The 25,720-nt window shown below is 41.0% G+C and overlaps 1 protein-coding gene across 9 annotated transcripts in view; it reads left to right on the top strand.

Moving 5' to 3' along the window:
• Window positions 1–25,720, top strand: part of KCNIP1 (potassium voltage-gated channel interacting protein 1) — a 435,471-nt gene that overhangs the window by 383,313 nt on the left and 26,438 nt on the right. The window contains exon 1 of one of the 9 annotated variants that reach the window (XM_080400003.1): window positions 1–14,108. This exon is cut by the window's left edge and continues 8,363 nt beyond it. The exons of 6 other annotated variants lie outside the window; for them this stretch is intronic. Coding sequence is in view for 2 of the 3 variants with exons in the window: in XM_080399995.1 (XP_080256121.1) it covers window positions 25,603–25,720 (118 nt within the window). In the remaining variant the exon portion in view is untranslated. 2 more of the 9 variants (XM_080399999.1, XM_080399995.1) reach the window with 2 other exon arrangements.

The following is a 25,720-nucleotide window of genomic DNA, read 5'->3' as shown; positions in this document are numbered from 1 at the left end:
TAGCACATAGTCTGGTCCAGAGAGTTCCCTGCAAGTGTTTAGTGTCTCCTTGCTTACTTTGATTACTGCCTTCTTGCTTAAGCAATCAGGAGCTTGTTTTTAATTGATTATTTATTATTAAGAGGTAGAATTAATACAGCAGCCCATTTTCTAGCTCTGTTAATGCTCACGTTATGTGTCTTTCACTCGAGGGGACAGTTAAGTACTCAGAAGTAGAAAGTGGCAGACTATCATGTCTCCTAGTCCATACCAGTAGGTACTGATCTTTATAAAAAAAGATTATGAAGGCTATTGCCACAAATTGTAACATTTCTACAGACAGAATACTATTTTCCTAATTCCCAAGTGACAGTATTGCATTTTCTATCCTTTTTTTTAAAGCAGAAAGGTGAGCAAAACAAACTGTGGCACTGATCCTGAATTAGAGATTAGCGGCTTCTTCCTTCTGTACTAATTTATGCAAAGAAATAGTCAGAAAACAGTTAATGCTTTGCAGAAGTTTAGGAGAAACATCTTTCTTCAGGGATATCCAATAATGCTGAAACTTTGAAACTTTTGTGGTTGTTATCTGCCGAAGTCTTGGAGTGAGATGTAACAATGCATTTGCTTCCTCTAAAGCATTTACTCTCCAGATTCAGGTTAGCATCACTCCAAAACTTGTAAAGGCACAAAACTGAATGTCTTCTTGAGGCATTATACTTGCCTGTCAGGGCCAACGCTGTAGCTTTTAACTGTAGTTTTGAGGAGAAAAGCTCTTACAGAAAAAGCATGTAAATACTTCATTAAATTATAGGAAAGTGGATGTGGAAGGTGAAGAGGTCTCCTAGTCCATCCTCCTGTCTCAAAGCCAGGTTGTACTCGTCTGTGTCAGCATGGCAAACTCATTACAACTATTACTTTGTCTTCAGTTCACCAATGGACATGGAGAACAGATGATTTCTTTTTTCTTTGTACAAGCCTTGTAAGGAATGTTACATTCCTTCAGGTTCCTCTTCACTAGTCTGAGTAACTAATTCTTTTGGTCTTTCCTTGTTTATGTGATTTAATCTGTGATAGTTTTTATAGCTCTTACCTAAAGCATTTATTGTTAACGGACATCTTTCTTGAAGCTGTGACTTAACTGCCACCAGGAACAGCAGAGGGATTATGCCACATGGCTGGCAAAGTGTATTCCTGCTTGTACTTCTGGTGAAGTGCTTGTTGTCTTTGCAGCAATACGAGCAGTCACTTATGTTCAGCTTTTGACGCACAGTAATGCACAGATCTCCAGCCTGGCCAGCTGGTTTGGTGTGGTTTACTCTGTTGTTGAACTTCTAGTCTTTTGCATTTGTCTTTATCGAATTCTATCTAGTTCCCTTCAGGCCTTTTTTCAAACTTGTGAAGATCTCCAGCAGTCCTTTCCACGTGGTGACATCTGTTCTCTGTGATTGTTACCAAAATCTCAGAATGAAGAACTTATTGACACCAATGGGACGTAGATAAGCAGACGCTTCTTTATTGATGGCTGGGTGCATGAGTGAGTCTCCTCACAATCAACGCACACCAAGCTTCAAAATCATACACCTCATATAGAACTTATTCATACATATTCATTAAGTATTCATGCATAAACATAGCATTTCCCGAAAATCATTAACATACTCTTGCTTTGTATGTTAATTAGCTTATCAGTCCTTTGCGCTTGAGCAAATTCTTACAAGAATTGTGGGCAGGGGTCTCTGGGACGTGGGCAGTGGTCTTTGGGAGGAAAGCCATAGGTCTGCCTCATGGTGTACTTCTCACCCTGTGCCTGGAATGTGATGATCTTGCCAGTTTGCAGTGTTCTTATCTGTCTGAGCTAATTTATGTCCTTGTCAGCCACCTGTTTCTTCTTCTTGTTTCTTTTAGTCACTCCCTCTAGATAACTTATAAACAGGCTCCTTGTTAGAGAAAGTTAAACAGACTCCTTCTTTCATTAGTTATTTCATTAATTATTTCTTTTAAACTATGGTTACATGACCTAATTACTATACTTACATTCTTTGAGTAAATATATTTGCACTTCACTTATTGTCCCTATTCCATACAATTTCTTTATATCAATTATTAAAGTTCACGATTTCTTGGCAGGTAACTGCGAGTTGTTTCATTCAGTTGCTCTCAGTTCTTGGCCTTGGTACAGGGCTGTACAGAGGATTTCACAGCAGCTTTTGTTGTGCAACTAGTTTCATTAAAATATATCTCTTATTCCTCTATATTTCTATCAAAATGATTTTATAAAAACAAATAAAGTTAATTAATTCTAACCATTAGCAAATCTGTAACATGATCATCCAGCTTAGTAATAAAAACATTGACCATGACTAGACCCATGAAAGACCTCAGTGGAGTTGTTTGATCCTTCCTTTGTTCTGATCTGAACCCCTGAGAGCCGCCCAGTCTGAACAGCTACGCAGCCAGTTTCTATCTACCTCATGGCAGTTTTGTAGACCATTCTTTTCCTTAGTTTTCAGGGGAATGATATGTGAGGCGAGGCCAAAGGTACTAGTCAGATAAAGACTTAATGTATCCTCTGTTTCTCTTATCCACCTAAGGATGCACTATATCAACTCAGCTTTATTCTACTGCAGTTTTGACAATTCAGTAACCCATGCTTATAAGCACACATCGTTGGTTGTTCCAGCGTTTCCTGAGAACTAAAGTGAAAGATGAAAAAAATTATATGGTCCTGAAATCCTTCCCTCCTCTTTAGTTGTTTATCCTTTCCAGGACAAAACAGAAGGTCCTGCCTTTGGTCTCCCGGTTTCCTGAAGGTAGGGAACACTCGGTGATTGCCAGTCCTGGGAAGCTATGAAGGAAAACAGGATGATAATATGATGGGAAATGCAGCCCTGTGTTTTGGATTGTCTCTCAGACTCTGGCTGAGGTACCGTCCTCTTCTTCCCCTTCTCTTCCTGTGTGGTGTGAAGAGGTGGTGTGGTGTCACCTCCCCACAGGCATCACGTGGCAGTGCAGGAACAGATCCCCTGATTTGTGTTGATTAGTGAGATACTAACGCTATACAAGAAATTTGAAAGCAGAGGCTGCTGGTTCACTCTGTTTAATTTGGCTAGCCCTCCCCTGCCCCAAGCCATGTTCTTTCATTGTTGGTAAAACTCTTAAAGAACTGCATCACTCTGGCTTCTTAATTCTGGTCTATGTATTTTTGATGTGGAACCCTGGAGGTACACTCTGTCCAACCAAAATTACTAGCAGATCATTTCAGGACAACTGTAATACCAAGAAGATGGAAAATGCCCTTCCTCCTCTTTCATGTGACAAAAATAATGCCACCTGTGTTTTACAATTCCTGCCTAAGTTATCAACTACATAAGCATTCAGTCTGAGATCAATAACATTTTGTGGGACTATGGCGGGGGGGTCATTCAATCAGTCATCCCTTAGGATGTATTCTGTTTGTGTTTCCCCTTCAGCTTTAACAGTTCCGAATCATTAGATATGGATTTTATTTTTAGTCTGTTTGTACAATAGTCATTCCATGTGCAGCATGGCAAGTCTTCATCTTCAGAATGTGTCTCAGCATCTTCAGACCCTTCTTCAATAGAAAGCATTGCAGAAAAAAAATAGCATTTGTGTAATACCTACCTGTGGCAGCATAGAAGCTAGAAATGCTATTTTAATTTTCATTCATGTTCTGGTGAAGAGGATACATTAGGGTGTAGCGGCGATAGGTGTAGGAGTGAAGTAAGGCTGTAGAAAACCAGAGCAACAACAACCTCCTTTTGAAAGTATAAACCACATTTTTAATAAATCAACATCTGTGCTATCAACAGAAAGCCCAAGCACAGCAAACTGCACATGTAAGTGTTTCTGAGAAGTGAGAACAGCTGAAAGCATAGAAGTGCCCTTCATTAAGTTCTGTAGCAGATGGCCAAGAGAAGAAAGGGATGTGTTTCCGGTGGGATAGACAGAGCTGGAGGGGGAGATAAAAAGTAAACTACTCTGTGAAGTAGAAGTGCTTATTGTGCTTTATGTGTTAGTGTTTGAAGAACTTGCATGTTGAGCTGACCACGAAGTTTGTTAATGGTTTGAAAAGCGTGAACCTTTGTGATAGTTATCTAGCTGTTTGATCGCTATCTTAGTTATTTTACTGAAAACTTCAAAGTGGACTACTTGGGCCTTTTTTAAAAAACATGGTAGGCATGCAAAAAACATACCAATATACCACAGTAAAATTTTTAAAATATCTGCTCACCATAATTCCATGATTTGTTTCAGTTAATTTCCCATGTATACAAAAATGCAATAGTACATGAGTTTTGTACCTATTTACATATCTTTCTTTCCATCTCACCTCTCTCCCTTCAGAGTGTCTCGCTAAATCCATCACTTTGTCTGCAAGGTGGAAGAATGTTAGAAGATGTTAGTATTCTATAGATTATTTTATAATTAATTTAATAGAGTTACATAAAACTTGATAGATATCCTCAGTTTTGCTGCAAGAATTCTTGTTTGGCTTAATTTTTTCCTCAAGAAAAAACCTCTGAAGAGGAGGGAGCTTGTGCTTTGCCCGTTTTCTAGAGCTGCAAGAGAAACTGTGGACTGTAACATGCTGCATCAAATCTGCCTTGCAAAATGACAAGCCCAGGCTGCCTCTCCCCTTCAGAAACACAGCATACTTGAGGCAAGGCTGGATGCCACGGGAGGCACTCATACATGTGGATCCATGTCATAGCAAGCTGCAGTGGGGATAAATGCAGTCCATGTAGAGGAAGGGGGAGACTTCGGTGCGTGTAGTGCCTGCAAAGCAGATGCTTGTTTCAAGGAAAAGCTGTGTGGGTTAAGAAAAATATATGCACGCCACTTTCTAAACTGAACAGCAGCACCATTGAAGATGCTTGCCCTTGTGCAAAGCTTGTTTCTGAGAGGCTGTTGAAGCTATTCTTAATTCATATCCTGTGGAAGTGTTGGCTACCAAAGTTAGAGATTCCCCAGTGCTACTGAACCAGGTGTCAGGCTGTTTGGCAGATGGTAACTACAGATCAAATTGGGTACATTTGATGAGCCTGGTTTTCTGTTCTTTCACTGTTTGTTTTCTCTTCTCCTTCAAGATCTTTCTCTGGTGTATTTTTGGGATGGAAGAGCAGCTGGATGATGGGAGATTCAAGCAGGATTGTATGTCAGTCCCATACAGGTTACTTTGTTTAGCAGGGAGAGTGTTTCCAAAAAAAATGTTACCAAAAAAAGCCCTAACCTTCTGAAGGTTAAAGCAAAGCTTTTAAGTATAATCTGGAAGGATCTCATTTTTACAGGAAGATTATGTTTTTTTCTTTCTAATATATCAACAGCAGCAAAGTTGTAAAGTGTCAGTAGATGTGAAGGATCTAGCCTAACCTCTAGCTGCCCTTATCTGCTAATCCTCAGGGGGATAGATACAATCTTCTGTGAAGCACATCTTTGCTGGTAAATTTAATTAACATGTATCAGCAAGTTAAAGACACAAGTTGAAGATGTTTTAAATTAAAAGCTAAGTCTATCTGGATGCCAAGAGGTGTAATTTCCTTGCAGAGAGACTTGTCACATTGCAGGGGGTTAGAGTGGATGTCTGAGTTTTGAGCTACATTTGAATGTAGCCATCCTTTGACTGGTGAAGGTGACGAGTAAGTCGTGAACTGTTGCTGGAGTGGATGGAGAGCACCAGCACAAGGGCAAGCTTTTTAAGGAAGCCATCCTGTGACACTAAATCTGTCTAAACGTCCTCTTGCAAAACTTTGGACAGACCTGGCTTTGGTAAAGACCTCAAAGTATTTCTAAAGGGACTGAAATTTCAGCCAATTTTTTTTTGGAACTAATTCGGATATCTCTGTTGATCCTTCCACCTCTCTCAGCTACTTCAGATGCCTTCAGGTTTCATGATATGTAGACCCTGGCAGGGTGATGTCATATGTCTCTCCCTTTCAATTGCACAATTGCTCGTATGCCTTAGGATTCTGTAACAATACACTGATCTTATTACAGCGTGTTCGAGAGGTAAAGTGCACGTGCTGATGGTACAATATCGTGTTCTGTCTGCTTAAATATATCTGATGTGGTGGCTTCCTCCTGCACAGCAGGCACTGGGAGTAGCACAAGAACTCTGTCACTGAGGGTATACTAACATAGTTTTTATCAAATCCAGAAATCCAAACACACTAGCAGAATACCTGCTCCAGTTATTTGTGGTGTTTACCTACCTTCTAATGGGGTATATAACTTGAAATGCTGTCCAACAGGCAAAATTCAGGGTGAGGCTTGAAAAGATCTGACTTTTAGTCCTATCTGGCCACTGTCCTGCTGGGTGACTTGCCAGAAGTCAGTCCCATCAGTAAGGGCTGGGTAATGAAGACAAATTTCCAATGCAACTTCTTTGCCTCTTGAAGTTTTCAGGGAATCATTCATCTGAAGCCAGAATGGAGTTTAATTTTCTTCTCATCTTATTCTGGAAGTACAATACTTTGATAACAACTATCAATTTGATTATTTAATTTGTCACCACTTAAGTTTTCTCAGAGAGCTATTTATATGCCTACTTCTTTCTCTCGCATTAACAGTTTTACAGAAACAACAGTAGAAAATAAAAACCATCTCACCTGTGCACGGCCTGCAATGTGTGCTACTTCTCAGATGGAACCTCTTAAGTCCTGTCAGTGTCAAATATGTTTTTACATTTATACTGATCTGCAGGATGATAATCCAGGCTTTTCTCTTAGAATTGAAACATAATAGAGTTTGGGGGAGGCATGGCAACTATTCAGACTGGGTGTATGCAACACAAAAGGAGCTGGTGTTTGACTGCAGGTTAACACATAAATGATTGAAAATCTTAGTATGTTAGCAGGGTGTGATGATGTTAATATAGACTACTTGTGACCTAGCAGATTATATATATATGTGTGTGTGTTCTTCCAGACCTCTCCCACATTATCTGCTTTGCTGAAAACTTAATTCATATACCCACAACTCTGTAATAATTTAAATAATTTATATATACTAATTAGCTGTCTGGAAGATGCCCAAAGACATTCATTTCACCAACCCTGAAATTGTACCTCCTTCAGAATTAAATCCAAGTGCTCTGCAATATTAACACCATTATAAACTTCCTAGGATAGTTAATAGCATAGAAAATGGATTCCGTATGCACAGCTCTGCATTTGTGGGCTGCGGAACCACTTTGAAATGCCGAGTACACACAGACGCTTCATCCCTCATGAATCCCATGTGCCTTCTCCATCAAGGCCCAGAAATGGTGACAGCAGTAGACAGTGCTGCACCCCTGAGAAGAGGGGATTTCTGTGTTGGAATACCAACTTGTCATTTTGCTGCCTTTCAGACAACAACAACAGGAATCACGGTGTTGCTGGATGAGTATAAAATGATGTGGTCTTATTTTAAAACCCACTTTGTGTTTCATTGGCTCTAGCTCTGAAGTCCTCTGACTTCTATTTGTTTCTGGTTTACATCAGTGAGAAGAGCACCCTTCCCTTTCAGTGCTCCCCGTACCTCATGAATTCCCATTTTCTGTTGAGAAGGGGTGCTGGAGAGCATCAGCTGAGATAGTGCTGGTTATACCTGACCTGAACCTGAGCCTCTGTAGTGTTCGGACAAAGTTCCTCTGTTCCTCTGAAGTTCGGACAAAGCTTCAGCTAGTTTATTCTCAAACTCTCCAGTTTTCTCAACCGTAAACCTGCCTGTTGATTACTGAGATAGAATCTCCTGATGGAGAGAGCAACAAAAGATACGTAATTAGCCTTATAAAAGGGGTAAGTAGTGGTGCAGGCTCTGCTGCCTTTGCTTCAAGGGTTGTGAAGATCACAGTGCAGAGCATGAAGTGGAGCCCAGAGCCTTTTGCCCTGTTTGGAGCTGTAGAAGTTGAAAGAACATAAAGTAGCTGACTTAGGCACAAATATGTCTTTTTGAGTGCTGTTAAATTAAAGTTTTAGCATGAAACCTTTGTTTAATACAAAATGTTGGAGGAAGGATTTGGTATAGTTCAGTCAAGGATCTGGGATACAGAGGGAGCTAAAGGAAAAGCGTGACATTCCCATCTGTATGGTTTGGGTTGCTCTCTGTACTTCTGATGAAATCTTGAAAGTCTGTATTTTGTGTTTCATCCTTTTAGATTCCAGGGGAAAAAAATTCTAACAGAAATGGCTACAAATGGTGTTTTCCCCTTTCCTGGAGACTTAACTTAGTATCTTGTGTTTGGCAAAATGTGTAACTTCATACTGGTACTGTGTGATGGGTTTGTGCTTTTTGTCTGTGTTGGTAGTCAAATCTGGTCTGCTTGGTGGACTAAAACCAACTATATAATATTAATTATAATAAAGAATTGGGAAATTAAATACAGTTTATCTTGGAGAATGTTATGATCCAGGCCAGTCATGGTGATTAATGAATGTCATTTGCAACAATAATCTAAATACAGTCCTGCTTGCCACATAATCATGGGTTTTTAGCATCGTTCACTAAGACTCATCACAATGTAGTGATTTTCTTTATTTATTTTTTTCAAGCCCATGTGTACTTTCAAACACTTTACTGCTAGCTTTATCAACAGGGATGTTGCCAAGGCTCGTCTATAGGGTCTATATGTTATTTTTTTATCTGCTGTGAAACTGAGCAGGGAAAGAGTGAAAGAGAAAGATTGTCAGAAACAAAAAAAAAAAAAGTGTAGTGAAATTTGGATATTAATTTATAACTCGGCTGTGCAGATTTATTTTAGGGTGAACTTTGGCAGCTTATCTCTCAGTCTTAGAAGGTGATCCTATAGGCAAGTTCAATAATGCAAAAATCTGGCTGCCTTCTGACTAGCCAAACAAGAAACTAGCAGTTTAAGTCTGAGTTGCATCTTATAGTAATAGTGTATTTTGGCTTTTATAAATGTACTGTGACCTGAATTTTATGTATTAAAAAGGTTAAGATGAATAATCTTGTGCTAGGGTTTCCCTGCTCCTTGGGACCATGTAGCTGGCTGGATGCACTGTAAGTATAGGCTGCACAGTAAAAGCTGCCTGCAGAGCCTGTCTAACAAGGCACTACAAAGGCCTATGCTTACAGACATTTACCATTCATGATCAATTCAGCATGTGAAACAATTTTTCTTAATCAAGTGCAAAAGTTTTTTCCTTTAGAATGTAACTGAATCTGAGTGCTGTAAATATTTCTAAAATCTTGTATAATTATATAGGTGTTGCACTGAGGACTTTCAATCGATTTGTTTTACTTGCACCAGAGCTGTTTACCAAATGTAACATTCAGATGACTAAAGCACCCACAAAGCTAAATATAAATGCATCTCTAAATGAAAATGCACATGATAAGAACTTGTAATATCTTACTAAGTGAAATGACATCATTGCCTGTCTTACTCAACTGGGCGAGAGAGATACCCTGCTCTAAGCTACCTTTGTGGTGCAGGTTTGAGTATACAAGTAATTGTACAGTCTCCCCAAAACTGAATTTCTCAATGTGTTTTGTTTCTTTAGTCCTGCTACTGCATTGCAAATGGAAAAGATTCCATATCTAGATGTTACTGGGATTATTTTCCCAAGTGAAGGTTTGTTAGCTGGGTTCCTTTTATCTCCAAGGAGCAACTGGGAAATTAGTTGTGCTTAAAGAGCTGACTAATCACATTTCTGATGACCAGCAAAAGCTTCTAAACTAGGAATAAAAAAAATATGCTGCTCAGGAAGAAATACTCATCCGACAAAATTACAGCATGTTAAACTGTGCACTATTAGCATATGTGGAAGAGAAAATGCTTCTTCCAGGTATGCATCTTAAATGTAAAGATCAGAGTAAAATTTGTCTTTTTTTCACATGAGAATTTAGCAGAAAGAACAGATAATATTTTATGACTTAACAAAAAACCTTTCTTTTTCCTCTTGCTTCTACCACCTTCTTTTTGGTATTTTTTTTCAAGTGATATTATGAGGCTCTTTTAAACCAGTTTCATTACAGTTAATTCCCCCTCTCCTCAGGCAGCTGCAGCTTTATGTACCAAATTTTTATTATACCTCGAAGCTTTCTGCCTGCTAATAAATAATGGTGGTAAATTTTTATGAAACAAATGTGGTTTCTCATTGCAGCAGAAAAGAAAATAAGTCTGGTTTGTTTTGGGTGGGTTTTTTTTCCTCACCATGTATCTTTAAATTATAGAAATTAAATAGTATGAAAACAGCATTTGTTTTGAAGAGACATGGCCAGGTTTAATAAAGTTCTTTGACTTATGAATGCCATTAATGATAACTTAGATCATCACTACACAAAAGTTATTTGGAATCTTTTAAACATATGGGTTTTTTAGTCACTTTTAATACAGTCTGTAAAGAGCAGTCAGCTGTGCTTTCAGTTTTCATTCCTGAGGTGGGTTCCTGTCAACAGCACCAGCCCTCGCCATGCCCCTGAGTGCAGGTGAAAGCAGTATGTGCGTCCCTGGCAGGACACTAGGCTTACTTTTACCTGCTGTGGGAGAGAGGGAAGGGGAGGGGGCATTAGGGTGGGAGGGACAAGAGGAGTGTGACCTGAGGCTGCTAATTCGAACTTTTGAAGAGCCTAAGTGGGTTTTGAGGATGCATCCCTGGACTTGGCCCTAGGGCGGTCTCTGAAATGGCTTTTCTCTGGTGGGTTGTTAAAACTTGCTCATTTTTTTCACTGACTTGCTGAATTATCGTGGATGCCTTGTTATTAGTAACTCTCAAAATGAGAGTTGTGGTCTAGCTTGTTGCATTGCTGCTGAACCATGTCTCACTGACATGAAGCATCACTCATTTAAACGCTAACCTGCCTGTGTTTGCCTGGTTGTCTCCTGGTTTTAAAAAACTTGCAAGAACCACAAGGGAGCTAGTATAACATGCCATGTTTTGAAATCCAGAATCATTTCACTGGGCTTGAATAAATTTACAGTTGTAGGGGGAGACATTTCTTTTGGCTGAAGAACATCCTTGAGAATTTCAGGGTAAGGCTGCTTTTCTTGAAGAAATTGAGTTAGAGGCGCTCATAATTGGAAAGGGATAGCAATTTAAATAGTCAATATAAATGGAACATAATTAACATTACCTTAATCCCTCTCCCATGATTCTTAAATCCTCACATGGGAACCTTGAATTGAGGATGCATGTCCAAATGTATCTTAATTAAGTCCTAATTAATTTAACTACTTAAACAGTTAATCCTTTTTCTCTTAAAAGGAGATTTCACACTGTGGGAAAAGTAAAACGTTTCACTTGCCCATTTTATGTCCACTATGCTTCCTGACAGCGAGGCTGTGAGGGTCCGTGGTCCCACGCGGCAGCAGGAGTGGGTGCAAGGAGCCGCTGGTGCTGGGCGCCCAGGGGCCGGGGCTGTGCCCGCAGCGCTGACCTGGGCTTGCTGGGGGTCTGCAGCACCCTGCACAGGCACCCGCCGCTGTGGCCAAGCGCTCGGCTGGCAGTGGGGGGGAGGGTTAGGCACAAATAAGAGAAAGGTGAAGCTGCCAGACCTGTCCCTAAGGCCAGGAGGGACAGTGCTGCTCGGTCCCCGCACAACCAGCTGGTACAGCTGCCCCAGGGTGGGCTCCCAGCTGCTGGAGCAGGGCTGGCAGCACATGCCGACTCCAGCTGTGGGTGCTCCCTCTGTGTCTTTGTACATGCAAAGCTCTAACTCTCAATTTTTCTATTATTCTGGGATTAGGCCAAAGCTTTATTGAATTTGTTGTAGATGATTATATGGGGAATTGAAATTACAAGATAAAATCTGAGGCATTCAGAAAAGGAAATCTTCCTTTTTTTATTCTTTACATGCTCCAGTTAAAATATGTCAAGCTAAATGTTTCTTCCTCCCTAAAATAAATAGCAGTGACCACTTGCACAGACAGGTCAGGCTTCCCCGGGTAGATCCTAGACCAGGGTCTTGGTTACCTCATCCCTTTCTTGATCGTCCTATGGTACCCTGATGTCAGAGCCCAAAGCAAAAGGGAAAGGGCCAAAGGGCTCGTCAGCACAAGCAGCTTTTTGGTTGTTACTGGGATGAGCTTACCAACGATGGCATGTCCATCTAAACCTCTTTGCTGTGCCTCTTTTTTTGCTCATACAGACTAGAGTGGCTCAGTGTATGTTGATGATGCTTCAGACAAAAAAAAAATATCTAATTTAATCCTGATCATGTATGGAGTGGTTTTATAATTCCTTTTTGTTTTTTAAAACTATTCTTAGCAGTGCTCTCCTATCTTTGTTTCTCAGTTGTTTGGACCACTATGTGCGTTCCTTGAAACAGAAAGGAAGAATCAGAATTGTGAAGTCTAATATATTAAAATGTTTTCATGGCTGCTTTAAAATCAAGTCACTGGTAAGAGCTGTGAGCAGCATTTGGTCTAAGTGACTGGTTTCCAAAACTGCTCATATTGCCAGCCATTTCCCAGTGCTCATGGGCACTATATCTCCTCATCCTGGTTGCACATCTGTGTTGCTAAATGAAAGTAATCAGAATCAGCATGAAAATTTAATAAGCTGCATTCTGGCATTGGCCATGTTCTCTATTGTTTTCTGCCTGCAGAAGTCCTCAGACGCTGTCAACCAGAGCAGCTCCAGTGTTTACAAGAACCGATGTTTATTAGCCTCAAATCACCCTCTTTTGGTGGTATTCCAAAAACAGACCAGATCTCTGAATTTGTAGTATTTTCAGGGGGCTGATCAAAGCCAGGCCACAGCCTGAGAAGCTGTAAACCTCATGGCTTTCCTCTTCCAGTCTGAAAATTACTATGTTTCAGAAGCAGAAAGATCCTCTAACAAATTAGTGGAATTGAAATCTTACAACTTTAGCATGGTAAAGGTTTAAATAATTATGTATTTTGACTTCATGGCAGCTCATCAAGTGCATAGTTGGTTGCATCTACAACCTAGGCAGGGTGTGTCTTACAGTCTTGAGCCTCGTGGCAGTCCCTACTGCCCTTCCAGGAGAAGCAGAATAAAGAGAAAAATGGGAGCAAGTTTTGTGCTTGTCCCATTAACCTTTTGGCACAAGAAAAAAGTTTTGAGATTCCCAGCACCACTAGCTGGACCAAGTTTTGGAAATCATGAAGCTATTGCCTGTTTCCTGAAACTTTCTGATCTTATCTGCCAGAGTTTCAGCTCCCTGTCTGCTTTGCTTTCTGGCTTGTAACTGCTTGTGATTTGGCTCCTGTGTGGGAGTTCAGAGAGGTCTAGCTCAGTTCTGCCCCTCCTTTGGTACGTGGTGCTGGCGTATTTGTTATATTGACCCCAGCAGAGGGATCAATCACCATATGCGTGGCAGGCTTGGGTTTTAGCTCCGGTTTTATGGGGTTGCTTTACTACTTGGTACCAATGTGTCTGGTCTTTTGTCCCCTCCACACTGACATTTGTGCTTCTCAGTGGGACGTAGAAACCCATGTGAACGATCTTTACATCATCACACTGTGCATGTATTTGTTTGCTCACCCTAAGAAATGCAAACGTGGCTAAGAGCACTTCCAGAAGGGATCTTCTCAATGTGTTGAACCCCTCGTGGGTACCTGTAGGGTTTCAGCAGACCACTGCAGACTGCTGAGCGAAGGGAGGGAGACATGGACTCCTGACTGAAAGGAAAGGCTTAGCTCAAAGCTGTTTGCTTCTCTGAGTGTTAAATCTTAATGAAGAGTTAACAAAGAGAAATCACTTTTGAGTAATTCTTAGTAAAACTCCCATCTCCTTCCTAGGGGAGATGTTTTAAATGGTTTTCTGCTAATTCTCTGGACACTTAAAACTGGATCAAAATGCTCCAGTGAGATTTCCTCTGCCCCCTTACAAAATCAGCAGCTGTCTGCAGTACCCATGGCTGTGGATTAACAAGGCTTTGCAGAGGAGCCCAGCGTGTGCTTGCCGTCCTCAGGAGTGGGTGTGTGATGCTCTGGATTGCTTCCTCTCTGTAGAGTGTCTCAGAGCTGATTAAAAGAAGAAACAGCCTGCCCTCAGCTTGGCGGATGCTCACGCTGCCCTTTGGAGGTAGGAGCGCAGGGGAAGGTGAGGGTGGAAGGACAACCAGGACTACGTGGAGGGATTAGCAGCCAAGTGAGTTGACTGAAACAGCTGCTCCTGAGTCTCACCACGGACCAGGTATGGCCCTGGCGAAAGGGCAAAAAGATTCCTTGTAAGGAAACAGAATCTGTTAGATATCTTGAAGTAAATTATTGTTTTCACACTAGAGTTTTACTAACTCAAAGAATCTAGTGTGTTTGATGGGTTTTTCTTATTTTCTTTTATTTAACAACAGGAGCTGACATTAATTGGGATGAAGAGTTTCAGCAAGCTAATGCCCTCAGTCTTGGGCAGTGGTGTGTATATATAAAAGCAAGTATCTGATTTATAGTTGTCTGTGTTCCAAATGTTTAGGCACAACAATTAAAGACATGGCTGAAGAATTTGAATATGTACGTACTACAGCATCTCCCTTTCTGAATCAGGACGTACGTAGGCTGTATCTGGAGAGGTGCTAATGGCAGAAGGGTTTAGGTTAGGGTTTCGAGACCTACTTCATGTTCAACTCCTGGGAAAACCAGAAATTAGGACGCTAATGTTTTTTGTGAAAAAGAGTTCCAGGCAGTATTGGTTGCTTCTATCTATTGCCTGAGATCAGGCTCACTTAAACGCTTGAGGTGTAGGTGCTGCTCTCTAACAACAGATCTATGGAAACATAACCTGTGTCGCTGCCAGCTCTCTGCGCTGGGAGTTGTGACCAAGGTGTGATGCTGTCAGCTCCCCCACGGTTTGCATCGTTTACTTCAGCAGAAAGCCTTATTAATAGGAGCAAAGGCATTTTGGCAAATTTTCTCATGTCCTACTGAAAGATCTGGATCTGGACTGGAACAGTATTTTTGAGCAGTTTCTTCTGTGGAAGTAGACTTAATTGCTACTTATGTTCTGCTTAATTATGTTTCACATTTTGGAGCAATCTGTTCAACAAACACAAGTCCTGTGAAATGGAAAGTAGTAATGTTTTGGGTGATACTGTCTCATTTGGGTGGGATCTGTAGTGTATTGAATAGAACTCCTGAGCTGTGCCTGGACCAAAATAATTTGTGCTTTTTCTAGTCTGCACAGGTGAATTGCCATAATGCGGTGGTGAGGTGTCCTGTCTCCTAATTACTTCCAAATTCACTCCTGCTGGGGATGGTAGCATTGCCTTATGATTACACAGCAAATTGTTTTACACACTGCTGTTTCCAAACAGGAAAAAGTGTATGTGAGTAAAGATTTTTTTTTTTCTTTAATAAATGTGAGCAGATCCACACATGTTCAGCTTGGCGGAAATAAATATTTGTTTCTTTGGAAAAAAAAAAACCACACACAAGAAACAAACCCAATTCAAAGCTTCATTTAAAAAAAAAAGTGATTGTAAGAAACTGAGACTTAAGGCCAAAGTACAAATAATGACTAATTATTATTTTTTAAAAAAAGATCTTTAGCGTGAAATTTCTGTTGTGCAGAGTGTAGGTGCCTGGCTATGAGCATACATATGTTACATTTCTGCTAATTTGCCCTGTAGTTCCCTAATAAAGAGGTAAAAACTTATGGATCTGGGTAACTTAATAGAGAAAAAGCTGCGAAGAGCTGCTGCACTGCAAATAAAATGAGACAAGCTGGCCACAAACTTTGTGCAGGTGAGGATGGCTTCTGCCTGTGTTACCATGAAATCTGAACATTTGTAAAAGTAAAATTTGAAATATTTTTCCAAAATGAACTTTTCTAAATCACAGACAAAACTTCCATTTTGTGGCAAATAAGGGGTATTTTTATTTGTTTTTCCCAACTGGAACATGACCTCTGGAAAAGTGATGTCTCCCACAAACCAATCAGAATTCCAAATAGCTTCAAGTGCCCTCTTTGGGAACTCAGCCCAAGCTGCTCACTCACCCGTGGGTGGCTCAGGCACGGGGGCCACCTGCCCCAGCTGGCACACTGGTGGCTGTGGGGCACTCGCTGGGAAGCAGCAGCCCCTTTTGCTGCCCTGGCTTGGTGGCTGCTGTGGCAGCCTTTCATATCTGAGGCTATGTTTAGGTGCTCCCACCGGCACAGGCATGCCTTTGGGAAGGCACAGCGAGGCTGTGGATGAGAAGGTAATGCACACACACATTTTCTCTTTTCAAGTGGAAAGTCCCAGTCCAGAATAAAGAAATCTCAGGTGAGGCTGCAGCTTTGTGATCCCCTGCGATCATGACCTTAAACACTGCGTATGTGATGGCGAGTGCTCATTATAAGGGTTTTATGTGGTTTCAGTTGTGTTTGTCCTTGCACCATTGTCTATTTACCTTCCTCTTCTGGATGCCTGCTTAGGTCTCGTGTCGGTTCTGCAGCCGGTGCCAAGTGTAGGTAATCCCACCTGTTCAAAAAAGGTGCCTCTAAGGGGGAAAACAACTTAGTTTTTACCCTGTAGTTAAAACCTACCTGAATGCACAAATACAAAATTCTGGTTTTCCCATAAGAACCCAAGGATAACACGTCCTTGAATTAGGTACTGAACTAATTACTATTTCTGATTGCTTGATTCCTCTGCATTATATATTCATTGACTATTTTTCTTCTAAAAGCCTTTTTCTAACTCAAAGCTAGAGCAAACCAATGTTCATGGAAATCAGTGCAGTAATAAATAAGGGACTTAAAGTCTCTGATTTGCTTTTCAATGAGAAAAAACTCAGAGAATAAGTCCATTTGTAATGCATTGTCTTGGCTCATCAGAGGTTTTTTTGATGAATAACCTATTCCAAGAAAGAAAAAAAGAAAGTTCAGTTACTTAATTTATAATTCAAAAGTCTCCTATGAGTATTTCATTTATTAAATGCCCTCAGAAGAGTTTCTGATATTTGTTCTGAAAAAGCATCATGGCTTGATGGCTTGACATGTTCTGGTTTTCTTTTACCCTTGCTGCTTTGGATTCAAAATCTTGCCTTGGTCCTGGCTCACCCTACATTTCATAATCTGGGGGAGCTCATTTAAGGCCAGTGGCTTAGTGACATGTTTTTGAGGAGATTGCTGCCTCCATATCCTTCATTTCCCCTCTCTGCTCCTTACCAAAACACGTGTGGGAGACATCAGTTTAATTTGGGATTGTTGTTTTGTTTTTTTTATCAAGCAGTAATTACTGATCTGAACTTTAGTAGCAGTATAGTAATGAATCTAAACTATTGGATTAATCTGTGAGTGGCTGTGGTAAGAATTTTCTGCCAGGCTATTTATCCATTAATAAGAAACGGATCTTTAAGAAAACTGATGATGTGGGGCTTTGTGCCCCTTGCTGGAGGCTGAGGCTGTCCCTCTGCTGCCTGTCACGTCCCCAGCTATTAGACTGTCAGGGGAGAGAGACATGTCACTGCAGTTAGACAGTAATTTTTCAGGAAATAGGTTTTGCATGAACGTTTCCTCATTTTCTGTTCTTCACCTCCACCCAGGACCAATTTAAAAAACTAAATTACAAATGATGATTTTTAACAATAGATTTTTTTTTTCCTTTACTCAGGTGTGACTGAGGGTATCCCAGAGTAACCCCAGCTCTGTCCCAGGCTCCCTGTGTGACTCCGGGCAAATGTCCTGACAGGGGGGCAACTGTCAACCAAACACTCGTGAGCCAGGGCTGCACAGGCATGCCACAGCCTTGGCACGCAGGAAAAACTCCTCTGCTCCTCTCTGAGCACTCTTTCTTGACAACTAAAAGGGAAAGAATGCTCTTTATGCTTTCTTCTTTGCCGAGATGGCAAACCTTTTGTGCAGGAACTGTCCCTGCTATGTGTTTGTGCAATGGTGGGGGCCTGACTTCAGGATCGCAGATAAAACTGATAGAGCCCAGGATCAAGTCAAGCTCCAGAAAGGGAATTACCTTCCGTGAGCTCAGCTGGGTGGTGTAAAGGTCTCAGCCATTAACATTATTGTTACCTGTGATGGTACTTGGTGCTATCCAAATTACATTTTATTACAGCAAGTAAGCTCATCATATTATACTTGTGCGTATTAAGTACATAGGCTTGAAATTTGCTAAAGAGCTGTGCATGTCTTGGGTAAAAAGACATCAGCTCTGGATTGGGAAATTGAATTTGGATTGCTGGAGACCAGGACAGGGTTCTCAGGAGTGTCACTCTGTCATCCTGTTGTTGTTCTCTTCCCTGGGTTGGATGTATTTTTTGGTCTGATCAAAGACAGCCATTCTTGTGTCACCTTTTCCAAGAAGAAAACCCTACAAAGTGTGAATAAGCTGATGGAAATGAGGAACACTGATCAGGGTAAGAATAATGCTGAAAGGCTATTCCCCAGGCACACTGTGCTAGACTGTGAAGTGCCGAGAACAGCAGCTTTTTGGAATACTGATCGCCCCCAGCCCTCCCCCTGCTCCCGTTTTTCAGGCAGGTCAGTACTTGACTTTATTTCTGTGGCTGGTTTGCACAGCAAAGGATTCTTGCTAGCTGGAGTTCAGCACCTGCCCCAGATTGAGAGAAAGCCTGACTCTGCAGCACAGAAACAGCTCGGGGAGGGGGGCTGTCTCACAGAGCCTGAGCAGGTGAAAGTCTCTGAAAAGGAGCAAGAATTAATGTGCCTGCATTGTGAATGCTCATCTCCTTTTTGGAAATTGCCCTGGGTTGCTCGGCTTGCTCTATGAGATAGGACAGACAACTTGGGACAAGTTGGTGATGTTGCCTTCGAAAAGAAGGTTAGTGACCACATCATGTGTTGGTTCATAGCTGTTCCCTGGGGTTCAATCTGCTTTTCTCAGGCTGATGCTGGTAGGGTAGAAGAAATGCTTTCTGCCATCTGCTGGGTTTTTCCCTGTTGCACCAGCCCTGAGACTTGCTCTTTTCAGCGATTACACTTCTCTACATGGCTGATTCACAGCTCTTGTTATAAAGCCTTGCGGTGGAGCATGGCATGGCAGGTGACTGCTTCCCTGCTTGGGAAGCCACCTATCTGCTTTTCTGGGAAAGGGAATGGATGTATGTGTGCGTACAACAGCAGCCATATTAAACCTGATTTGTTATACCAGTGCTAGAGTAGAAAGGAAGCTCAGCAGCATGTACTGCCAGTAGCTCGGGGAATATCATGAAAGAATCTGGTGCGCTTCCTTCAGATAAGTCAGTTTTTAATGTTTATTTAATCACCTGTCTGCTTGCCATCAGTTCTTCCTGTTGGTCATCATTCAGCCTCATCATTCTGTTACTCTTGGCTGCATTCCTTGGATTGCTCTTTGAAGTATTTGAAGTGGTTTAGAATCAAATACTGTTCTTTCAGCACTGCCTAAATATCAGCCTAGAAAAAAAAAAAATGAGTCTGCTGTAACTGGAGGGGAGCTTTGTCTTACATGACAGCACAGAACCAAAGTACAAAGTCAGACGTATTTGTAACAAGGGAGATGCATTAACTGAGTGTTAATGAAGTTGAAGGGATTTGCATGAAGCAGTGGGAAAGCATGTCTGGATGTATAAGCGTTATTATTCCCATTTTACTGGTGAGGCTTTACAAATTGCCTTTACTCCTTCCTGTTCTGCCGGAGAGCTACTGAGGCATAATTCATTGCAATAGCAGTGCTGGAAATAGATTCGTAAGCAGTTGCATGCTGTGAAACAGCACTCCTGGTTGTAATGCATTAACATGAGGAAATAATGCTGCTGATGCTATTGATGATCATGACTAGGAGGTTAAAAGAAGCTATCAGTGCTATCAAGCAAGATAGCTTTTTAGGTCGTGTTGCAATTCATGTTTTAGCTATTCCTCTTCTTGAATGCCCGGGCTCTCCAGTTCAAGTCCTGCTAAGGATGTAAGAACTGATTTGCATAAACCATTTTGTGTTTCTAGCAAAATACTGCAAGTTCTGCAAAACTCCCTTTTCAGGGGAACAGTGTATTCCAATGTTTTTTTCTTTGATTCCCCTAAAGGGAAATGACTTATTGTGAATTCTTCTGCAAGGCCATTAATGTGATGGGAGAATTTTCTTGCTGATCTTGAGATTTTCTGCTGCAGGGCATCTGAGAAGGAGCAGAGAGTTGGGTTTTGGGAGCTGGAGAAAAAGCTTCAGCACTTGTGCCCTTCCAGTCCTACAGTTTAATTGTAACCATGACTCATGAAGTACCACTTGGTGTATGAAAAGGATTGGTTGTGGGTGGTTGTCCTTGGGTTAACTCTTCAGGCAGAGGTTTTCAGGGTCTGAATTTTATATTCATTTTATGGATGTATAGTTGTGTTTGAAAAGGAGTAAAGAATCTCCTCTTACACAAATTCCGTTACTGATGATTGGGTAAAAATTGTACAAACTGAAGCCTGGATTGCTGTTGGGACAGCTGAAGAATTTCTGAAAAACAGCAGAAAACATTGCAAAACACACAAGCAGTGTTGGTGGCAGTTTGGACATGGTCTTAGGCAGTGCCTTTGGCCTAACTTCAGCCTGGACCTGAGCTTGTGAGGTTGAGCAAAATCCTTTTTTTTTTTTTTTTAATTTATATGATTTGCAGCACTGAAAACTTTCCAAAGTGCTGTGTGTGTGCTGCTCTGCATGTGGCACCTGTGCCCCTCAGTACATCCCACCCCAGCCACCCACCATAAAAGGTGTTCAAGGAGATGTTCCTGGGTTTTACTGTGGGAATGGGCACGTCTCCTAACTCACTACCTGGAGCTATGTCCAAACCACCAACAACAAAAGGGACTGCTAGCTATATACCTGTCTACTGAACGAAGGTTGTATATACTTGCAGCAGATAGCACTTAATATTCCAACAAAATGCACAAACTAGAATTAGTCTCAGAAGGTGACTTTGTCAGACTGAGCTATCTTTTGTGCAGAGATGTTTGAATTGAAGAAGTGATGCTGAATGTATTCACAGTTCCATATTAAGAGTAAAATGGAGAGTGCTACCAAGTTCCATGGTACGTAAAATGTATGTATTGTAGGAAATGTATTTGTTTAACAAACCATACAAAAATTATTCAACCATATAAAGACTTAGTATGTATTTTTCATTTTTTCTTTCTTTTCAGTTGGTAATTGGTGTGTTACCAAAATGGCATTTCAATACCTTGTTTCAATGCTAAGTGATGTACTATGTTTCTTATAAAGCACAAAAACAATCAAGAGTATGCTTCTCACCTTCTAGTGTGGATAGTGGAAGGTGAGGCTTGATTTGTGGTGTAAATTGTTGTGCTATGACAATGTAAAGAAATGTGACTTGAAACGGCAAGGAGTAACACTGAGAAATGGAACATGCTCATGATATGCTAGACATAAGATCCCTCAAAAGTGAGTAAGATTGAAGTGCACACAAAAAAAGAGGCCGTTCACCCTGAGAGGCAGCAAGCATGCAGCTCTCCTTCTGCTGGGCAGGTACTGAGATCTCTGTTTTACAATATCCTCCCCCCCCACCCCCTACTACTCAGAGAAGCAGCAGATCACATAATTTGAGGAAGTTTTCCAGCTGACCTAACTAGAGCCTGCCAAGGGCAAAGAAGCTCCTGTTGTAGGCTTTTACCTAGCACCTCCACAACAGATTTGACACAACAGCAGGACAGTAGTTTTTCCACCAGCTCTATTATGTTTATAGAACAAATCTATTTCTCCTTGAGGGCAGAAGGGTTGTGTTGGGGCTCCTGTATATTGAGAAAACAACAGAGCTGGCTGAAAACAATCCTGGAGCTAAGGACCTATCCCCTCAGTATGTTTGGTAGTGGGGGATTTGTGCATAAAGCTATTCTATTGAGTTCCTTTAACTTCATCCTATCAAACAAGTGAGTAGCCTGGTTCAGAGCCTAGAAAACCTGCTTTCTGAGTTTGAAAGCCTTCCTGATAAACAAGAGACTGAGGCAGCTATACCTCTAGCCTGCTCACTGCCCCATCACACCCTGCAGCACTCCAGTACTCTGGTTTCTAGAAGTAAGACAAACAGGAAAATATCTTCTTTTTACCTTGTACTACAGCTCTGCTCTGCAACAGGATTGGGGTTTTTTGCATTAAAATGAAGACAACCTGCCATGTTTATATCCTTACATAACAGGACTGAAATCAAACACTAATGTTGGGGAGTGTGATGTCTTCCCGGCCAGTGCAACTGCAACAACATAAAATCCACTGCTGTTCAGATAGTTTATGAGTTCTCAGAGGATTGGGCATAAGCACAAACAAATGTAAGCATCTTATTAGCATGCCACTGGTGAAATAGGATTAGGTGGCTGCAAATTCAATCTTTTCTCCATTTTTCTATCATTCTTGCATCTTATTTTGCTACCTTCGAGGTTTGTGCTTGGTTTTCCCTCATCTTTGTTTAGGCTGTGAAGGAAAGAAAACATTTTAAGTTAAATTAAAAAATGCAACTGGATATATAAGGGTTATGCAGGGTCTTATGTTGGCTTCGCTACTACAGTTTTGTTGCAGCTCACAATGGTCAGGTACAGGTGGGCAGTCCCATTCCATGTACACAGTCCTGATGGTTTAGTTATGGTGTTACCTGCTGTTTGTAAACAGAAAACATCTCAGAAATAATCCTCAGAAATTATAAACTGAGTTTCTGCCAATTTATCTTCCTTTTCGTTGATCTGTAGTTGCTCAGAAATTGCTCTATTTCACTGCCCAGAGAGTAATGCATAACCTAGGGGGTTTTGGAAAAAAAAATAAAATCCTAAGACTCCTTTGGAAAGGGATGAAAAATAAAGTACTCAGTAACTGCTTCTGCAGTGGTAACAACACTAGTTTCTCCTATTTGTACTATTCAATATGCTAAGTAGACATAAGCATATGAATTTGAGATGATGATTAAGAAGTTTTCTGTTAAGCTTATTGAAAAGTGCCATTTTTCAAAAAAAAAGCAATTTGGTGTTAAATAGAGACTGTAAACCAAAACCTCTTAGTTATAATTTTAATAGTCTGGAAGGGAATTAATTTTCAATTGAACCCTTGAAAGCTGACTCTGAAGTTTTTCATACAATGAAGAAAACTGTATTGTTGCAAGAAGCTTTTTTCTATTTCTCTTCTCAGGGTTTTTTTTTCCTATCTCTATAAAGAGAAAAAGAAAACATTGTTTATATCCAGAATGTATTATCTACAGCCTAAAGTTTTGATAACCCACAAGGTTACTCAATACAGAAAAATAGCTAATCTTTCTCTTTTTTTTGCAGCACTTCTATTGTCTTCCTGCTATCTGTTAATCACCTCTGATGCATTTTCATCTTTTCAAGCCCAATATTTACAGTGGGACCTCTCCAGCTCTTTTTATGCATTGATTTCACCCTTTCTAAATCAGGATGCTATTTTTGTGCTTTCTCTAATGACAACATTTACATCTCTTTGTTCTTATCAATGGAAATTAGTTTGCAGCTAGTGTTAACGTGCAAATTTAGAACTATCCTTGTTAAACTTGAAATGGGAGATTTTTATTTTTTTTTTCCCTGTCCTCAGGTTACCCAGCAAAGTGGGTTTTCCCTGGCAGTGGGTGATTTCATGGCTAATGGTTGGACACTTTTGCATCAGCAGAGATTCAGGGCCTCTAAGCAACTTGCTCATTCTTTTTGTTTATTACAAACCTATCTTGGTGAATCAAGAAGGTTAATAAGTCATATGATTATACTGCATGTGGTACAGTAGAGTTTAAATTTTACTAATTGTTTTATATGCTTTCATTAAAGTTTCTAGTATGTACTGCTCTCTGTAGTACGTGTTTTGATCTATATAAGCGATTTAAATTCATGGTTTGTAGGCTCTTTGTAGGACCAGCATCTCATGTAAGTATTCCTGAAGTTTCAGTTCAAAAGGGGAAAGTGTGGAGGTGTCTGTAGTCACTGATCTATGAACCGTGTCCCTGTACAAGCAGGCAGGCAGGGTTCAGTTCTGTTACTGATTGCCTCATGCGATTGTTCTCAGTATCACCATTACTCTTGCACTGCAGCAGCCAACTGAATCATCCCCTGTAGTTTTCTTTGTTGGTCTTGATTTTTGCTTTAGTTGTTCCTTTCTCAGGCTGAGGACAGCTGAACCAGAGTTAGTGAGGCCAAGCACCAAGACTCAGCAATACTGTCTGACCAGGCATTTTTACATCTTGTAGTGATGCTGTTGGGAAGCAATGTTCTAATATTTGCTTCTGCCAATTTTTTTCTTGTGGCCAGATGTTTTATTAAATTCTCCAATGCACAGTAAATTCTCTCTATTCCTGTCGAGTTTAACAACCAGTCCCAAAGATTTTTTCATTTCTTCTAGTTATGCACCTGTTGAGCAAGCTGAAAGTAGAAACCTCAGAGTGAGAATAATGAAAGAAGGTTCAACCGCTCCAACAGCTTAATGATGTGATGTGTAGTGCATGTAAGCTGCCTCCTTAAATGTCCCAGAACAAAAACACATGCTCACTTCTAAATGTGTTTTGGGTTTTTTTTATTTAAAGGGAAAGTGTTGAGCATGAGGATTATTTAAATGGCTTTAAAGAATTCATGGTGGAATTTCTTGGCCTTAAGGTTTCAGGTAGAGGCCTTGAGTTGGTCATAGCCTGCGCAAGGGTATGCAGAGGTGGTTGGCTGCAAGACGGATTCAGCTGGAGAATGAGGTCTTGGCATTCTCGGTCTATGGAGAGAAGAAGAATGACTGGTGCATTATGTGAGCTTAGACAGTCTTCATACACTGCTTTTCCTGTCACCCCCTCTACAGAGAAACACGCAGCAGTGAGAATCGCTCAGTTTTGGTGCCGACTTGATGCTAGTGTCCATTAGGGGGATATAGATGCACCATCTGTGGGCTAAAATGCACTGGCTGGTGTGTGAGAGGGGACTGGGTGGGCTTTGTGGGCAGCAGCAGGAGGCAAGACACTGCAGAGCCGATGGTGTGGTGAGAAGGTGTTGAAGAAGGTTTGGGCAGCTGGAGGCACAGACTACATGGAAATGAAGGAAATAGATGCCAGGTGGACTGAGGGCAGGAGCTGCCCGGGCCGTGGAGGTAGGGCCAGGGAGACACAGGTAGTAATATTCTGATGAAAACTCATGCCTGTTGCAGGTTAATGCAGATCATACTGTGTACCCAATTCTCCAGTAAAAGAAACTGATGCTGTGAGAAGCCACATGCATATATTTAAAAGAGGGGGTTTAAAACTTTTAACCTAATTTGCTAATGAATTTTTTTCCAGGGGACATGAGAATAGTATAAAATGACTGTGTTGCAAGCGAAATGACTGCAAAGAGCAACAATTAGTCTTCCAGACACACCTGAGACTTCTTCACTCTTACTAATATTTTTTTTTTATTTCTACAATTGTCAAAGAGCTAAGCTGTGGAGGGGAAGCAGAAGACTGCGTGCCCTTCTTGTTGCCCCTCAGTAGACTTAAAAAAAATTGCATGCGAAGTCTTTCTTATCCCTTATCAGAGTTGCTAGGATCACTGTTGCATTGCTGTCTTGCTGTATGCATGGATGCTTGTATGACTGCATGCACGCTTCACTTCACATGCTGCTCAGAGTTTCATGGCCATGCAGGGGACAGCAAGCTCTGACTTCCTTTTCTGCCTCTTGGGGTACGGGAAAGAGGCAATTCAGGGGAAAAGTGTAAAATATATCTGGAAACAATCCTGCAGTTACTGGGAAAAGTGATCCTCTGGCATTTGCAGAACACCTCCAATGTCCCTTTTAAAGTTAACAAAAGACAAAGCTGTGTATGGTTGTCACTTTCTTTTTGTTAAATTTTTTTCTCACTTTTTCCTAGACCCTGCCCGATGGTTTTACGTGTATCAGAGAG

The sequence above is a fragment of the Falco punctatus genome (assembly GCF_963210335.1).
Source record: "Falco punctatus genome assembly, chromosome: 8".
NCBI lineage: Eukaryota > Metazoa > Chordata > Aves > Falconiformes > Falconidae > Falco > Falco punctatus.
Note: the sequence above shows the minus strand (reverse complement) of the source record. Positions and strands in the feature narration are given on the sequence as shown.